Source organism: Thalassophryne amazonica, chromosome 3, assembly GCF_902500255.1.
Source record: "Thalassophryne amazonica chromosome 3, fThaAma1.1, whole genome shotgun sequence".
Lineage (NCBI taxonomy): Eukaryota > Metazoa > Chordata > Actinopteri > Batrachoidiformes > Batrachoididae > Thalassophryne > Thalassophryne amazonica.
In genome coordinates this window covers 74,436,736-74,454,378 of record NC_047105.1, presented here as the reverse complement: position 1 = coordinate 74,454,378, position 17,643 = coordinate 74,436,736, and the positions used below count along the sequence as shown (strand labels likewise).

At 43.0% G+C, this 17,643-nt stretch overlaps 1 protein-coding gene across 3 annotated transcripts in view; it reads right to left on the bottom strand.

Annotated features, from left to right (window-relative positions):
• LOC117507050 (RNA-binding motif, single-stranded-interacting protein 2-like) overlaps positions 1–17,643 on the bottom strand; it is a 112,997-nt gene that overhangs the window by 26,209 nt on the left and 69,145 nt on the right. For all 3 annotated transcript variants that reach the window (XM_034166744.1, XM_034166745.1, XM_034166746.1), the window contains exons 3-4: positions 3,731–3,789; positions 3,451–3,542 (exon numbers count right to left, since the gene is read on the bottom strand). In XM_034166744.1, the coding sequence (XP_034022635.1) occupies positions 3,451–3,542; positions 3,731–3,789 (151 nt within the window). The remainder of the gene's footprint in view (positions 1–3,450; positions 3,543–3,730; positions 3,790–17,643) is intronic.

The following is a 17,643-nucleotide window of genomic DNA, read 5'->3' as shown; positions in this document are numbered from 1 at the left end:
AGACAGGTGCAGAACACACATCTGCTGCTGCACACAGAGGTAAATTTCTGGAACAGTTTTCTTAATTGCTGCCCAAAATTGAAGAATTTCTGAAACTTTCAAACCATGCTGAATATGCACAGCTAGTAGACAGTCAGAGGCTCTTGGATTTAGCTTTTCTTACCGATCTGACTGACAAGCTCAATAACTTCAATCTAGAGCTGCAAAGTAAAGACAAACACATCATCAACACGATCAGCTCCGTGAACACATTTAATCTGCTGAACTTTCCACACATGGACACAGAACTTAAGCGTCAAGGCAAAGACTGTGCGGAGCTTGAGAGTGCACATTATGATGATCAAGTGTTCAAGATGATCAAGAGTTTGACAGGCGCTTCACTGACTTTGCATCCACTGAGTCTGTTGTCAGTTTTCACTATGTGTGGATTGTATAATGTCCAAAGTGGCATCACTCTTCAACCTGGATAGCTGTGCTATTCAGAATGAGATCCTCACAATGAAAACGACACTGAGCTCAAATCCAGACCAACACCTGGCATGAATGTCCAATTCTGGAAACTAATGCTGAAAGAGAAGTACCCCAACCTCAGACAAACTGCACAGACTGACTGCACTTTTTGGATCAACATATTTGTGTGAGTCTGATTTTCACATATGAATATCATCAAGTCAAAATACAGATCCACAATGACCAATGACCACCTTGCAGCCTGCTTACAGCTGGCACTCAGCTCCTACTGTCTGGACTCAGTGCCATAAGTCCCACTAAGGTAGGTAACAACTTTTCCAACTTGAATTAGGCATTGTATTATTTGGGTTGTTTTTTGTTGTGTTGTTACAGGCCAGTCCTAGGCCTACTTGTGCTTATTCTTTGCACCATGCACATTTACTTCAATAATGTATTGTTACCGTTAAAACTATCTTCCATCCATCCATTTTCTTCTGCTTTATCCGGAGTCAGGTCACGGGAGCAGCAGCTCAAGCAAAGCTGCCCAGACCTCCCGATCCACACACACCTCCTCCAGCTCCTCCGGGGGAACCCCAAGGCGTTCCCAAGCCAGCCGAGAGATGTAGTCCCTCCAGCGTGTCCTGGGTCTTCCCCGGGGCCTCCTCCCAGTGGGACGTGCCCGGAACACCTCTCCAGCAAGGCGTCCAGGGGGCATCCGGAAAAGATGCCTGAGCCACCTCAACTGACTCCTTTCGACGTGAAGGAGCAGCGGCTCGACTCTGAGCTCCTCACCCTATCTCTAAGGGAGCGCCCAGCCACCCTGCGGAGGAAACTCATCTCGGTCGCTTGTACTCGCGATCTCGTTCTTTCTGTCATGAGCCAAATCTCATGACCATAGGTGAGGATCGGAACGTAGATCGATCGGTAAATCGAGAGCTTTGCCCCCCTACTCAGCTCTCTCTTCACCACGACGGTCCGATACAGCGACCGCATCACTGCAGATGCTGCACCGATCCGTCTATCGATCTCACGCTCCATCCGTCCCTCACTCATGAACAAGACCCCGAGATACTTGAACTCCTCCACTTGAGGCAAGGACACTCCACCAACCTGAAGAGGGCAAAGCACCTTTTTCCGGTCGAGAACCATGGCCTCGGATTTGGAGGTGCTGATTTTCATCCCGGACGCTTCACACTCGGCTGCAAACCGCCCCAGTGCACGCTGTAGGTCCTGATTTGACGAAGCCAACAGAACCACATCATCCGCAAACAGCAGAGATGAGATTCTGTGGTTCCCAAACCAGACCCCCTCTACACCCTGGCTGCGCCTAGAAATTCTGTCCATAAAAATAATGAACAGAACCGGTGAGAAAGGGCAGCTCTGGCGGAGGCCAACGTGCACTGGAAACAGGTTTGACTTACTACCGGCAATGCGAACCAAGCTCCTGCTGCAGTCGTACAGGGACTGGATAGTCCTTAGCAAAGGACCCCGGACCCCGTACTCCCGGAGCACCCCCCACAGGGTGCCCCGAGGGACACGGTCAAACGCCTTCTCCAGATCCACAAAACACATGTGGACTGGTTGGGCGAACTCCCATGAACCCTCGAGCACCCGATGGAGCGTGTAGAGCTGGTCCAGTGTGCCGTGACCAGGACGAAAACCACACTGCTCCTCCTGAATCCGAGGTTCGACCATCGGTCGAATTCTCCTCTCCAGTACTCTGGAATTGACCTTACCCGGGGAGGCTGAGGAGTGTGATCCCCCTATAGTTGGAACACACCCTCCAGTCCCCCTTCTTAAACAGAGGAACCACCACCCCGGTCTGCCAATCCAGAGGCACTGTCCCTGATCGCCACGCAATGTTGCAGAGGCGTGTTAGCCAAGACAGTCCCACAACATCCAGAGACTTAAGGTACTCAGGACGGATTTCATCCACCCCAGGAGCCTTGCCACCGAGGAGCTTTCTAACCACCTCGGATCCAACTCACCACCAGGTGGTGATCGGTCGACAGCTCTGCCCCTCTCTTCACTCGAGTGTCCGAGACACGTGGCCGAAGATCAGATGATACGACTACAAAGTCGATCATCGACCTCCGGCTCAGGGTGTCCTGGTGCCACGTGCACTTATGGACACCCTTGTGCTCAAACATGGTGTTCGTGATGGACAAACTATGACTAGCACAGAAGTCCAACAACTGAACACCACTCGGATTCAGATCGGGGAGGCCGTGCTTCCCGATCACCCCCCTCCAGGTCTCACTGTTGCCGCCCACGTAGGCGTTGAAATCCCCCAGGAGAACAATGGAGTCCCCAGTTGGAGCGCTATCTAGTACCCCTCCCAGGGACTCCAAGAAGGTCGGGTACTCTGCACTGCCGCTCGGCCCATGGGCCGAGACAACGGTGAGAGACCTGTCCCCGACCCGAAGGCGTAGGGACGCGACCCTCTCGTTCACTGGCGTAAACTCCAACACATGGCGACAGAGCTGGGGAGCAATAAGCAATGTGACCCTAACTCTCTGCCTCTCCCCAAAAAGGAATCCATTTGTTTTTTGTTTCCTCAAGTCCAACACAGACCAGCAAGTCATCAAGCATCAATTAAACATCATTACCAGTAACATGGCTGTCTTACATTTAAACAGTACATTCATGTTCTGTGCTCTCATTATTTGGTCCTTAAACATTTTCTTTGATTTATGAACATGTGTATAACATTTAACTGCTTCCATTGATGTGTTTGCATGATGTGGTATCGCACCTCAAACGTGGTTGCACTGTGTTCATGTACATGCACGAAACCGCCGTTGCGGGATCGTACACCATCCATACACGTCTCGATTGCAGCTGGAATTTTTCAGGTTTCACCTATTTGGCCTGCTTTGCCCTGATTCGTCAAACTTCATGTTGTGTGTGAAGGGTGAGCAAAGGATGAGCTGGGTAAATTAAACTCACATACAGGTGAGCTTTGATTGTAAAAATGGCAACTGGTTGGTTAATTCTTACTTTGGCCATCTGAGCCTGAACTCCACTGGACTTGAGCGCTGTAACGGCTTTCTGCGCTGCTGTTGGACTGTCAAAATCCACAAATCCATATCCTGCAAACAAAACAAAACAAACAAAAAAAAAATTTTTCAAACAAAATATGATGCCATCATGGTCTTTGAAACAAAGACCTTGATTCCACTTTGATCCCAAAGCTAAATTCAGAGCAATAAAATAATGAAAAATTACACCAACTTTTAATTTTAACACAAAGAAAATGAATTAAACTATCACAAATCACCTTTACATTTGTTGGTAGTTTTATCCAAGATGGCCTTAGTTGACACGATCTTGCCATACCTTTGTGGACAGATAAGAACAAAGGAAAAAGAATGAGCGACTGATGAGGTGATTGTAGGGCAGAGAGGAATTTACTCCGACAGGCTCTGTTACACTTCCTCTGACTAGGTAACTACAACTGAAAACACAAATATGGACATTTAATTGTGTCTTTTGGACATGATTGAATGTGTCACAGAAAACTCTCCTCCTCCACCCTTCAGCCTTTGTCTGCAGCTGGAAGTTCTACACAAACTATTCTCTGGAAGTGTTTTCAGTAGACCGGAGACAGCAGTCCAGAGCCAAAAACTGTTTGTCCCAGGACCAACTTACACACACACACACACACACACACACACACACACACACAAATGTACAAACATGTGAAACATGAAGCTTCTCTCTCTCTCTCTCTCTCTGTGTGTCTGTGTATATATATATATATATATATATATATTTATATATATATATATATATTTATTCCCCCCCCCCAAATATCCTAAAACGTAGCAAATGAAAACTGTTGTGTAAGAAGTGTTTGGTACTGGAAGGCAGCTTCATAGGAAGCCGCGTCAATACTAGAGTATAACTGTTGCTGTGTGGTGATTTTAGCCAGTCTGGTTCCTCTGTTTGGGCGACATGGCGTCTGGGCGGAAAGCACACTGTAACCTGATGCTTCACCCCTCTGCTTGGCCTTCCTTCTCTCATACTCCCTCTCTTTTTCCACCCTCACATCACGCAGATCACTGTTCTCTGCTGGGTCCTACACGCCATCCGCTTTGAGTGCACTTTTGTACAGATGACTCAGATGGGGTGAGACAGCCAGAACAGGCGCCAAGCTGTGCACAGTTATATGGTCACATGAGGATTTAAATATAGAAAAGCATATCCAGCAGTTAGACGTTTTTATGAAATGTGGAATGTTGATTTGCTTACATTATAATCTATATTTTGTAGATTCAGTACATCTGATTCTACAGAAATTACAAGACTTGCCAGTGTTTCTCAGCAGGGATAGGGACTATAAACAGCAGTGTTAGATGACATCATTTGATATCTTCCTCGTTGTCAATGGTTTTCCATCGAGCATACCTTACCAAAGAGACCTTTGCATACGAGGGCTGTCAATAAAGTATAGGTCCTTTTTATTTTTTTCAAAAACTATATGGATTTCATTCATATGTTTTTACGTCAGACATGCTTGAACCCTCGTGCGCATGTGTGAGTTTTTCCATGCCTGTCGGTGACGTCATTCGCCTGTGAGCACTCCTTGTGGGAGAAGTCGTCCAGCCCCTCGTCGGAATTCCTTTGTCTGAGAAGTTGTATTAAAAGCGTGAGTGATCGGCTAACGTTAGCTTAGCTTTTTAGCACAGTTGATCTGAGTGAACGCTTTAATTTGTAGATGGTTCAGTCTTTCTTATCTTTACCAAATAAAGCTACAGCTTTTGTCAGACACCACAAAAGCAAAACTTTAAATAACTTATTTTTTCAGGCATTTTTTTCCATCATTTTTTCCCCTTTTTTTTTTATATATAAACTGTTCAGTGTTTCTTTATATTTAAAGAAATATTTTTATTTGTCCCAATCATGCTGTGCAGACAACCAAACTTCCATTGATGAGCTGAACACCACGAAGTCCAGTCAAAAGAAAACATCTCTGCTCTTCATCAACACCACCAGAGTTCAAAGCTGCAGAAGAGACCTTCATCTGGTCCTGAGAATCCAGCAGAACATCACCTGCTTCTAAATAAAAGGTTCTTTAAACAGCAACTATTTTATTATTTTAAAAAGCTGTTTCATTTTATATTTTAACAATAAATGAACGGATCATTAAAAATGTCCACGAATCAAAGTCAAAAGACATTTGCACAAGTAGAAGCTCTCCACTTATTGTGCTCAAATTCATATTTTAGAAATGACTCTGTCCTGATAACATTAAAGGCAATTACATATTTTGACGAAATTACAAGTTTAAATGACTATATATATATAAAAAAAAACATCATGAGGTTTATGTCACAGAAATCCTACTTTACAATCACACTGCAGTCACTGTTAAATTATTTCCTGTTGCATTTATAATAAACATTTGTATTTATTTAGTGTTCGTTTTTCTGGTTGAAATGAGATATAAATAATCTACCAGACTTAAAAAAAATGTACAAGTTTCCATGTTATTTTATTTGTCTAAAATAAATGTCCAAGGTTCCTTATGTTAAACAAGAAATTATCTAATCTGAAATAACAGGTGGTTTTAATTTACAGATGAAAGGTTTCTAAAGAACCATTTATTGATTTATTTAGCTATTTTAATTACAAGTGTTCTAAACTTTTTTAACAGTAATCAGAAATTTGGAGGTAACAAACAACAACAAAAAACATTTCCAATGATTTTTCTTCAGAAAACTGCTCTATAAATGAGCAGTCCTGTCACACGTTAATGTTTTGTACAGAGCACTGGTTTCTGCCACGAGTCTTCCGTGTTTTGGCCTGACGCGTCGTTCCTATTGGACAACGCGAAGGTACGTCACAGCTCAGAATGTCGAAAGTTGCCGCACCTCATCTCAACAGCACACCGACTGTGTGGTATGCAGGAGATCACTTGACCGAGGGTCTATACATTCAAATAATAATTTAAAAAAAATACTGTCATCACTCTTTACTCTTACTCAGTCAGTCTCTTACAATGGTGTAGCCTAAATACACAAGCTTTCCAGGAGTGCACCCAATTCATTACGCATGCTCAGAGGCACGTCCCCTCCGGTGCGCACTTTTTTTTTGGGGGGGGGGGGGGGGGGGCCGCGACCCCGCCCGCTGAACATTTTTTTTTCTGGCGCCGGGTCTGTCAATGAGGAGAAACAAATACTAAATTATTGTTGTGTTGTAACTTAATTTTTGTTCAGCCTTTGTGACCCGTCTTCATGAAGTTAGATGCAAAAATTTTGAAATTGGCCCGATCTTGCAATGATAAAGAATCCTTAAAAAAAATTACTGGATCTGGATTGTGTTCCGGATCATTACCAAAATTTAATGACTTCTAAGTTAGGCCAAGATACACCCCTGGTAAAAATTTCATTGAAATCCATTGAGGATTTTTTTTTTTTAAGTAATCATGCTAACAAACCAACCAACCAACCAACCAACCAAACGGACGCAACCGAAAACATAACCTCCTTGGCGGAGGTAATAAAATCGGTACATGGTCACTGAATCCTTGATCTCTGGACATAAATATAAATAAATAAAACCTGTACATGGTCACTGGATCCATGATCTCGGGACATAAATAGAAATAAACAAAATCTGTAGTTTTTGTCAAAAGCATTTCCTTTCAGATATTAATAAGACAATTTTAATTCCATAGACTCTGAGCTGAGTTCTTACAGTCAGCTATGCTGTACGTCAACATCAACGTAGAGAAATGATTGTTTTCCTGATGAACACCCTCAAAAACAATGGCCGCTCTGAAGGGCCAATAAGGGAATCATTCAGCAAAATGGCTATTGATGTCGGTGGATTGAAACAATTCTTTACAATTCTTGAAAAGAACGGGTTGTCGATACCCAACCCTGGTCCAGAATGTAGCTAGTACTGTCCATTGTTCAGTGCTGTTAGCTAATATCTGTAGCTTCTCCAATAATATTAGTTCTATCAATGTTCCATTTTAGCAGTGTTCATCCTTGACCCAAAATACATGAGCATAGCAAACAGCAAATGTCAGCTCTCCACTGTTTCTCTGTGATTGAACTTACACACACACACGCACGCACGCACGGAGAGCTTTTTGTCTTTAACACATTCTGGTGCAAGGAGGTGCTTCTAATTTTAGCGAGGCAGAAACAGACTGTGGCAGAAAACACCAAATGCAGTACATTTTTCAGTCATGGTACCAGTAACATGAAACTTAACTCACTCATGGTAACGTCAACATGAGACATAACTAAACTGACTAAATCAACTGAACTACAAAAACACAATAAATCAATAACACTAACAACACTGTTAAACTAACATGAACCACAATAACATTTTAATACCCCAAGACCCTGAAGTCCCACAGTGCATTGCAGCACAACATCCCTTGTTTACTGGTTACCAAAAATTGATTAATTTCTAAAAGAGTCCTATCCACTTTTCATTTTCACAGTGGTCACTCTTGACCCAAAACACATAAGCATACCAAATGGCAAACGTCAGCTCTCCCTGGTTTCTGCATTATCAAAGCCATACACATGCACGCACACACAGGCCACTTGGCTATTATAATATACAATGAGTTTGGTACTCATTAGTATTTGATTTAATTTGGAGGCATGAGCTATTTTTGGAAAATTTTGTATGAACTACTCGATATTCAATGTTGTTTGTCATACCCAAAAATGCAAATACATTCCAGATAAGTAGGTTTTTAATTAAGTGCCTACCCACACTCACTGCCATGCCCTAGTAGTTCTGTGTGCTAGTCAATTAGCATGTAACTGGCCTGCTAATGTCTCTATCTCAAATAATGCAGCCTGCTAATATGTGTTCAATGTAACAGTAGGCCACTACACAGTTAGTTACTTTATTACTGTTACCACAGTATTGATAGAATATTGTTAAAAATGAGAAGAAAAACACAAAATACAGTAGTTCCTGGTTTGTTTCAGACCATTTCAGAATCAGAATTGAATTTATTGCCAAGTAAGTTCTCACATACAAGGAATTTGATCTGGTATTGTTGGTGCATAAACAACAATAAAAAAGGAAAAGGAAAAAACATTTCTGTAAGAAGTAAAAGAGTCAAACAGGCAAATTGGCAAAACTATGTTCACTGTAAAATAAATAAATATAACAGTGGAACTGGACCGTGCAAAAGCATGTGATTGGTGTGCAGATGTACAGTACCTTTCAATTCATGGATGACCAATCTGTACTTTATGGAAGTGTGGGAGAGGAGGGTAAATGGGGGTCTCTGGCATTATTTATTAGTCTAGCTGTGGATGGAAAGAAGCTGTTTTTGTGTCTTGAGGCTTTAGTCCTGATGGCCCTCAGCTGTCTGCCAGAGGGGAGGGTGACAAGAAGTATGTGTGCTGGGAGAGGGATCGGCAACAATCTTACTTGCTCGCCTCAGGGCTCTGGAGGTGTACAGGTCATGTAGGGATGGCAGATTGCAGGTGATGACCTTCTCTGCTGAGTGGATGATACGCTGCAGTCTGCTCCTGCCCTTAGCAGTGGCAGCAGTGTACCAGAAAGTGATGGAAGCGGAGATGACGGACTCGATGGCAGTATAGAAGTTCACCAACATTGTTTTCACAGGTTGAACTTCCTCAGCTGCTGCAGAAAGTACATCCTCTGTTGTGCTCTCTTGATTTGAGAGCTGATGTTCACCTCTCAATTGAGGTCCTGGGTGCTGATGATCTCCAGGTAATGGTAGGACTCCACAATGGGACTGGTGAGTCACACAGGGTGATGGGGTTGGCCAGGACTGGGTTCTTTCTGGAGTCAACAACCATCCTGTCTTGAGGGAATTGAACTCCAGATCATTCTGTCTGCACCAGGACACCAAGTGGTTGATCTTTCGTCTGTATGCAAACACCTCCCCATCAGAGATGAGTCCAATGAGGGTTGTATTGTCTACGAACTTCATGAGCTTTACAAACTGGTGACTGGAGGTGTAGCTGTTGGTGTACAGGGAGACTAGAGGGAAAACAGCGCAGCCTTGGGGGGATCTGGTACTGATGGACCTTGTGTCAGAGACGTGCCCTTCCGGCTTCACATGCTGTCTGCTGTTGGACAAGAAGTCAGTGATCCACCTGCAGGTGGAGTCGGGCACGCCAAGCTGAGAGAGCTTGTCCTGTAGTTTGGGCTGGGATGATCGTATTGAAAGCAGAGCTGAAGTCCACAAACAGAATCCTGGTGTAGGTTCCTGGGGAGTCCAGATGCTGGAGGATAAAGTGGAGGGCTGTGTTGACAGCGTCGTCTAACGACCTTTTGGCTCTCTAGGCGAACTGTAGGGGATTCAGGCGTGGGTCAGTGATGGCCTTGAAGTGTGTGAGGATAAGGTGCTCAAAGGTCTTCATCACCACAGAGGTCAGGACGACAGGTGTGTAGTCATTAAGTACTGAAGTGCTTGGGGACAGGGATGATGGTGGAGGCCTTGAAGCATGCTGGCACCTGGCATGTCTCCAGTGAGGTGTTGAAGATGTCCGTGAACACCAGGGATAGTTGGTCAGCACAGTTCTTCAACATGGATGGGGAGACAGAGTCAAGTCTGGCTTCATTGCATGGGTCTTATGTCTTGAAGAGCCTGATGACATCCCTCTCATGAATGGAGAGAGGCATGGCGGGGGAGGAGGCACTGGTGGGTTGAGCTGATGGGGCTTGTAGGTTGAGGAATGGTAATGGACTGTCCCCAAAAATCTTTCAAATCTGCAGTAAAACTCATTCAACTGGTTTGCTAAACGAGGGTCTTTGGCAGAGTGGGGGAGGTTTACTTTGTAGTTGGTGATTTGTCTGAGACCTTTTCACACAGAAGTGGAGTTGTTGGCTGAGAACTGATGTTGAAGTTTCTCAGAGTACAGCCATTTAGCTTCCCTGACCACCTTCCCAAACCTGTACTTTAACTCTTTATACCTGACTTTGTCCCCACTCTTGAAAGCCTCCTCCTTCTGCATCCTCAGCTGTCTGACTTTAGGACTGAACCAGGGTTTGTCATTGTTATACCTCACTGTGGTTCGTGATGCAATGCAGCAGTCCTCACAGAAGCTGCTATATGAAGTCACAGCATCTGTATACTCATTCAGACCGTTGGTGGCAGTCCTGAACATATCCTAGTCCATTTTTCTAAACATGCCTGAAGATCCTCCACAGCCTCACTGCTCCACTGTTTAGATGTCCTCACTACAGGTTTGCAGAGGTTTAGTTTCTGCATGTAGGTATGAGGTGGACCATGGCATGGTCAGAGTGGCCCAGTGCAGCATGTGGGACCGCAAAATAAGCATTGTTCATAGTTGTGTAATAGTGATCCAGAGTTCTGTCCTCTTTGGTCGGACATTTAATGAGCTGTCTGTATTTGGGAAGTTCATGGGAGAGATTACCTTCTTAAAGTCACCCAGGACAATGACTAACTAAAGAGGTTAGTCCGCTCCACATGCAGCATTTGGCCGGCGAGTGTGCATTGTGCCTCGTGCATGTTAGCCAGCGGTGGAATGTAAACACCGGCCAGAATGAATGCAGAGAACTCACGGGGTGAGTAGAATGGTTTGCAGTTAAGAAAAGTTTCCAGATCAGGAGAGCAGTGCTGTTGGATCACTTCATTACACCAGCCACTGTTGAAGTAAAAACAGATTCCACCACCCTTCGTTTTGCCGGAAAGTCATGCATCTCAGTCTGCTCTGAAAAGTTGGAAGCCTGCCAGCTGCAGACCAGAGTCGGTATCGATCCACAGAGCCCCGTCTCTATGAAGCACAAAATTGCAGATGTAGTGAAATCTCTGCTTTTTCCAACCAATAGCTGGAATTCGTTCATTTTATTTAGCAGAAAGCGCAGGTTAGGGAGGAATATTCCTGGTAGTGGTGTACTGTGGGTTAGGGTTAGGCACTCTGGCGCGTCTCCCCCTCCTGCAGCATTTCACTGCATGGGCCAAGGTGAGGACACCTTTGGCCAAGATGCCCAATAAATCCAATGAAGGCTCGAGAAAAACGGGAAACAAATCCACTGCCATTATTCCCCTGATCTTCATGAGATCTGTGCGGGTGAAAGAGATCCAGGAACCGTTGCATATCACAGGAGTAACACACAAAAACAGACAAAGGAATGTGCACCAAAACACTGAGGTGGCTGTTTGTGGCGCCATCTTTCTCATTTGCAAACATCAAGAGCTGTGGTCATGTTTCTCCATCTAGAACTAGACTTGCTTCAGGAGGGGCACCTAGTGTAAAATCTAAGCCAAATCCCACTGTGGGTCTGTATCAGATCCACTGTGGCAACTGAAAGCAAAAAATAAACTACAGCATTGCACTCATATAGTGCAAACCTCCGCCAACACTAGTTTCCCAGTCTACAAATTTTTACCTTGGAAAAAAATTTCAAGGTCAAAGTTCTGGTAGAAGTGGTTTTTCATAAACTAAAATAGAATAGAATGGAAAGAGCCTTTATTGTCATTGTACATTTATATATACATACAACAAAATTTGTCCTCTGTGTTTAACCCATCCTAATTACAGTTAGAAACAATCCATGGCTGCCCACTATGAGGAGTAGTGGACAACCACAATCCAGCGCCCGGGGACCAAATCCAGATGTAGAGACACTGCCTTGGTCAGGGGCAGAGAAAGGAGCAGACCCTAAATAAGCATGTTTTTGATTGTGGGAGGAAACCAGAGTACCCGGAGGAAACCCACGCAGACATGGGAGAACATGCAAACTCCACACAGAAAGGGCAGGAAGCGATCCCATGACCTTCTTGCTGTGAGGCAGTAGTGCAAACCACTAAACCACCATGCCACCCATGGTCAATGCAAAATATAGATCAAAAGGGCTTTTCAATGTTAACATCAAATATCCACTATCAATCAATCAATCAATTTTTTTTATATAGCGCCAAATCACAACAAACAGTTGCCCCAAGGCGCTTTATATTGTAAGGCAAGGCCATACAATAATTATGTAAAACCCCAACGGTCAAAACGACCCCCTGTGAGCAAGCACTTGGCTACAGTGGGAAGGAAAAACTCCCTTTTAACAGGAAGAAACCTCCAGCAGAACCAGGCTCAGGGAGGGGCAGTCTTCTGCTGGGACTGGTTGGGGCTGAGGGAGAGAACCAGGAAAAAGACATGCTGTGGAGGGGAGCAGAGATCGATCACTAATGATTAAATGCAGAGTGGTGCATACAGAGCAAAAAGAGAAAGAAACAGTGCATCATGGGAACCCCCCAGCAGTCTACGTCTATAGCAGCATAACTAAGGGATGGTTCAGGGTCACCTGATCCAGCCCTAACTATAAGCTTTAACAAAAAGGAAAGTTTAAGCCTAATCTTAAAAGTAGAGAGGGTGTCTGTCTCCCTGATCTGAATTGGGAGCTGGTTCCACAGGAGAGGAGCCTGAAAGCTGAAGGCTCTGCCTCCCATTCTACTCTTACAAACCCTAGGAACTACAAGTAAGCCTGCAGTCTGAGAGCGAAGCGCTCTATTGGGGTGATATGGTACTACGAGGTCCCTAAGATAAGATGGGACCTGATTATTCAAAACCTTATAAGTAAGAAGAAGAATTTTAAATTCTATTCTAGAATTAACAGGAAGCCAATGAAGAGAGGCCAATATGGGTGAGATATGCTCTCTCCTTCTAGTCCCCGTCAGTACTCTAGCTGCAGCATTTTGAATTAACTGAAGGCTTTTTAGGGAACTTTTAGGACAACCTGATAATAATGAATTACAATAGTCCAGCCTAGAGGAAATAAATGCATGAATTAGTTTTTCAGCATCACTCTGAGACAAGACCTTTCTGATTTAGAGATATTGCGTAAATGCAAAAAAGCAGTCCTACATATTTGTTTAATATGCGCTTTGAATGACATATCCTGATCAAAAATGACTCCAAGATTTCTCACAGTATTACTAGAGGTCAGGGTAATGCCATCCAGAGTAAGGATCTGGTTAGACACCATGTTTCTAAGATTTGTGGGGCCAAGTACAATAACTTCAGTTTTATCTGAGTTTAAAAGCAGGAAATTAGAGGTCATCCATGTCTTTATGTCTGTAAGACAATCCTGCAGTTTAGCTAATTGGTGTGTGTCCTCTGGCTTCATGGATAGATAAAGCTGGGTATCATCTGCGTAACAATGAAAATTTAAGCAATACCGTCTAATAATACTGCCTAAGGGAAGCATGTATAAAGTGAATAAAATTGGTCCTAGCACAGAACCTTGTGGAACTCCATAATTAACTTTAGTCTGTGAAGAAGATTCCCCATTTACATGAACAAATTGTAATCTATTAGACAAATATGATTCAAACCACCGCAGCGCAGTGCCTTTAATACCTATGGCATGCTCTAATCTCTGTAATAAAATTTTATGGTCAACAGTATCAAAAGCAGCACTGAGGTCTAACAGAACAAGCACAGAGATGAGTCCACTGTCCGAGGCCGTAAGAAGATCATTTGTAACCTTCACTAATGCTGTTTCTGTACTATGATGAATTCTAAAACCTGACTGAAACTCTTCAAATAGACCATTCCTCTGCAGATGATCAGTTAGCTGTTTTACAACTACCCTTTCAAGAATTTTTGAGAGAAAAGGAAGGTTGGAGATTGGCCTATAATTAGCTAAGATAGCTGGGTCAAGTGATGGCTTTTTAAGTAATGGTTTAATTACTGCCACCTTAAAAGCCTGTGGTACATAGCCAACTAACAAAGATAGATTGATCATATTTAAGATCGAAGCATTAATAATGGTAGGCTTCCTTGAGCAGCCTGGTAGGAATGGGGTCTAATAAACATGTTGATGGTTTGGATGAAGTAACTAATGAAAATAACTCAGACAGAACAATCTGAGAGAAAGAGTCTAACCAATACCGGCATCACTGAAAGCAGCCAAAGATAACGATACGTCTTTGGGATGGTTATGAGTAATTTTTTCTCTAATAGTTAAAATTTTGTTAGCAAAGAAAGTCATGAAGTCATTACTAGTTAAAGTTAATGGAATACTCAGCTCAATAGAGCTCTGACTCTGTCAGCCTGGCTACAGTGCTGAAAAGAAACCTGGGGTTGTTCTTATTTTCTTCAATTAGTGATGAGTAGAAAGATGTCCTAGCTTTACGGAGGGCTTTTTTATAGAGCAACAAACTCTTTTTCCAGGCTAAGTGAAGATCTTCTAAATTAGTGAGACGCCATTTCCTCTCCAACTTACGGGTTATCTGCTTTAAGCTACGAGTTTGTGAGTTATACCACGGAGTCAGACACTTCTGATTTAAAGCTCTCTTTTTCAGAGGAGCTACAGCATCCAAAGTTGTCTTCAATGAGGATGTAAAACTATTGACGAGATACTCTATCTCCCTTACAGAGTTTAGGTAGCTACTCTGCACTGTGTTGGTATATGGCTTTAGAGAACATAAAGAAGGAATCATATCCTTAAACCTAGTTACAGCGCTTTCTGAAAGACTTCTAGTGTAATGAAACTTATTCCCACTGCTGGGTAGTCCATCAGAGTAAATGTAAATGTTAAGAAATGATCAGACAGAAGGGAGTTTTCAGGGAATACTGTTAAGTCTTCTATTTCCATACCATAAGTCAGACCAAGATCTAAGATATGATTAAAGTGGTGGGTGGACTCATTTACTTTTGAGCAAAGCCAATAGAGTCTAATAATAGATTAAATGCAGTGTTGAGGCTTGTCATTCTCAGCATCTGTGTGGATGTTAAAATCGCCCACTATAATTATCTTATCTGAGCTAAGCACTAAGTCAGACAAAAGGTCTGAAAATTCACAGAGAAACTCACAGTAACGACCAGGTGGACGATAGATGATAACAAATAAAACTGGTTTTTGGGACTTCCAATTTGGATGGACAAGACTAAGAGACAAGCTTTCAAATGAATTAAAGCTCTGTCTGGGTTTTTGATTAATTAATAAGCTGGAATGGAAGATTGCTGCTAATCCTCTGCCCCGGCCCGTGCTACGAGCATTCTGACAGTTAGTGTGACTCGGGGGTGTTGACTCATTTAAACTAACATATTCATCCTGCTGTAACCAGGTTTCTGTAAGGCAGAATAAATCAATATGTTGATCAATTATTATATCATTTACCAACAGGGACTTAGAAGAGAGAGACCTAATGTTTAATAGACCACATTTAACTGTTTTAGTCTGTGGTGCAGTTGAAGGTGCTATATTATTATTATTATTATCCACTAAATTCGCAATATGGATCAAATGCGGATCAAATTTAGTCTATTCATTGAGAGTGCCAGTTTGCACCTCACTGTCACAAATGAGAGTGAGGCACTTTTGATTGAGATACAATGCAAAATGTTGAGCAAACAGGCTTTTAAATATTAAATTCAAATATCCACAAACTCCACAATCTGGATCAGACTTTGTCAGGCAATAGTGAGTGCCAGTCTGCACCTCACTTTCAACTATGAGATTGATTGGGGCATGTTTGATTAAGATACAATGTAAAATATACATTAAATGGGGTTTCAATGTAAATTTAACATGGCCACAAATCTGTCATTTGGATCAGATCCGGATCAAACTTTGTCAGTTCGATAAAGGTTACCATCTTACATAATGCTCTCAAATACACTCAACAAAATATAAACGCAACACTTTTGGTTTTGCTCCCATTTGTATGAGATGACTCAAAGATCTAAACTTTTTCCACATATATAATATCACCATTTCTCTCAAATATTGTTCACAAACCAGTCTAAATCTGTGATAGTGAGCACTTCTCCTTTGCTGAGATAATCCATCCCACCTCACAGGTGTGCCATATCAAGATGCTGATTAGACACCATGATTAGTGCACAGGTGTGCCTTAGACTGCCCACAGTAAAAGGCCACTCTGAAAGGTGCAGTTTTATCACACAGCACAATGCCACAGATGTCGCAAGATTTGAGGGAGCGTGCAATTGGCATGCTGACAGCAGGAATGTCAACCAGAGCTGTTGCTCGTGTATTGAATGTTCATTTCTCTACCATAAGCCGTCTCCAAAGGCGTTTCAGAGAATTTGGCAGTACATCCAACCAGCCTCACAACCGCAGACCACGTGTAACCACACCAGCCCAGGACCTCCACATCCAGCATGTTCACCTCCAAGATCGTCTGAGGACCAGCCACTCGGGACAGCTGCAGAAACATTGTTTGCATAACCAAAGAATTTCTGCACAAAACTGTCAGAAACCGTCTCAGGGAAGCTCATCTGCTGCTCGTCGTCCTCATCGGGGTTCTCGACCTGACTCCGTTTGTCGTCGTAACCGACTTGAGGTGGGCAAAATGCTCACATTCGCGCCGTTTGGCCACGTTGGCGAGGTGTTCTCTTCACGGATGATGCAAAGGAGATGTGTTGCACTGCATGAGGCAAATGGTGGTCACACCAGATACTGACTGGTATCCCCCCCCCCAATAAAACAAAAACTGCACCTTTCAGAGTGGCCTTTTATTGTGGACAGTCTAAGGCACACCTGTGCACTAATCATGGTTGTCTAATCAGCATCTTGATATGGCACACCTGTGAGGTGGGATGGATTATCTCAGCAAAGGAGAAGTGCTCACTATCACAGATTTCGACTGGTTTGTGAACAATATTTGAGGGAAATGGTGATATTGTGTATGTGGAAAAAGTTTTAGATCTTTGAATTCATCTCATACAAAATGGGAGCAAAACCAAAAGTGTTGTGTTTATATTTTTGTTGAGTATATTAAATAAATTTGGTCTTTTCTGAGAGAATTAGGAATTTTTGAATATTTGTTCAACGTTAAAGACAGGGATTTTTCCAATTTTCCAAGATTTTTCCTGACATGGCCTTCAAAATGGAATCAGTTCTTGGGTATTAGGAAATGAATCTTTATTAATAAATTAACTCTCAGGCCATGTGTGTTTTACAAAATACTTGGTGCACTTTTCATCCAAATATATACACATCATATAAGACTGGAAAATATTCCTAACAATTTTTATTGACCTTCTTTTTTAGCATTTTAGGGCAGTGCAGTGGATTAGTGGATAGCACTGTTGCCTCACAGCAAGAATGTCCCAGGTTAGCTTTTAACCTGCATGTTCTCCCTGTGTGTGTGGATTCCCTACAAGTGTTCTGGCTTCCTCCCATCTTCACCGACATGCAGGTGGGTGGATCAGTGACTCTAAATTGACCATAAGTGTGAGTGAGAGT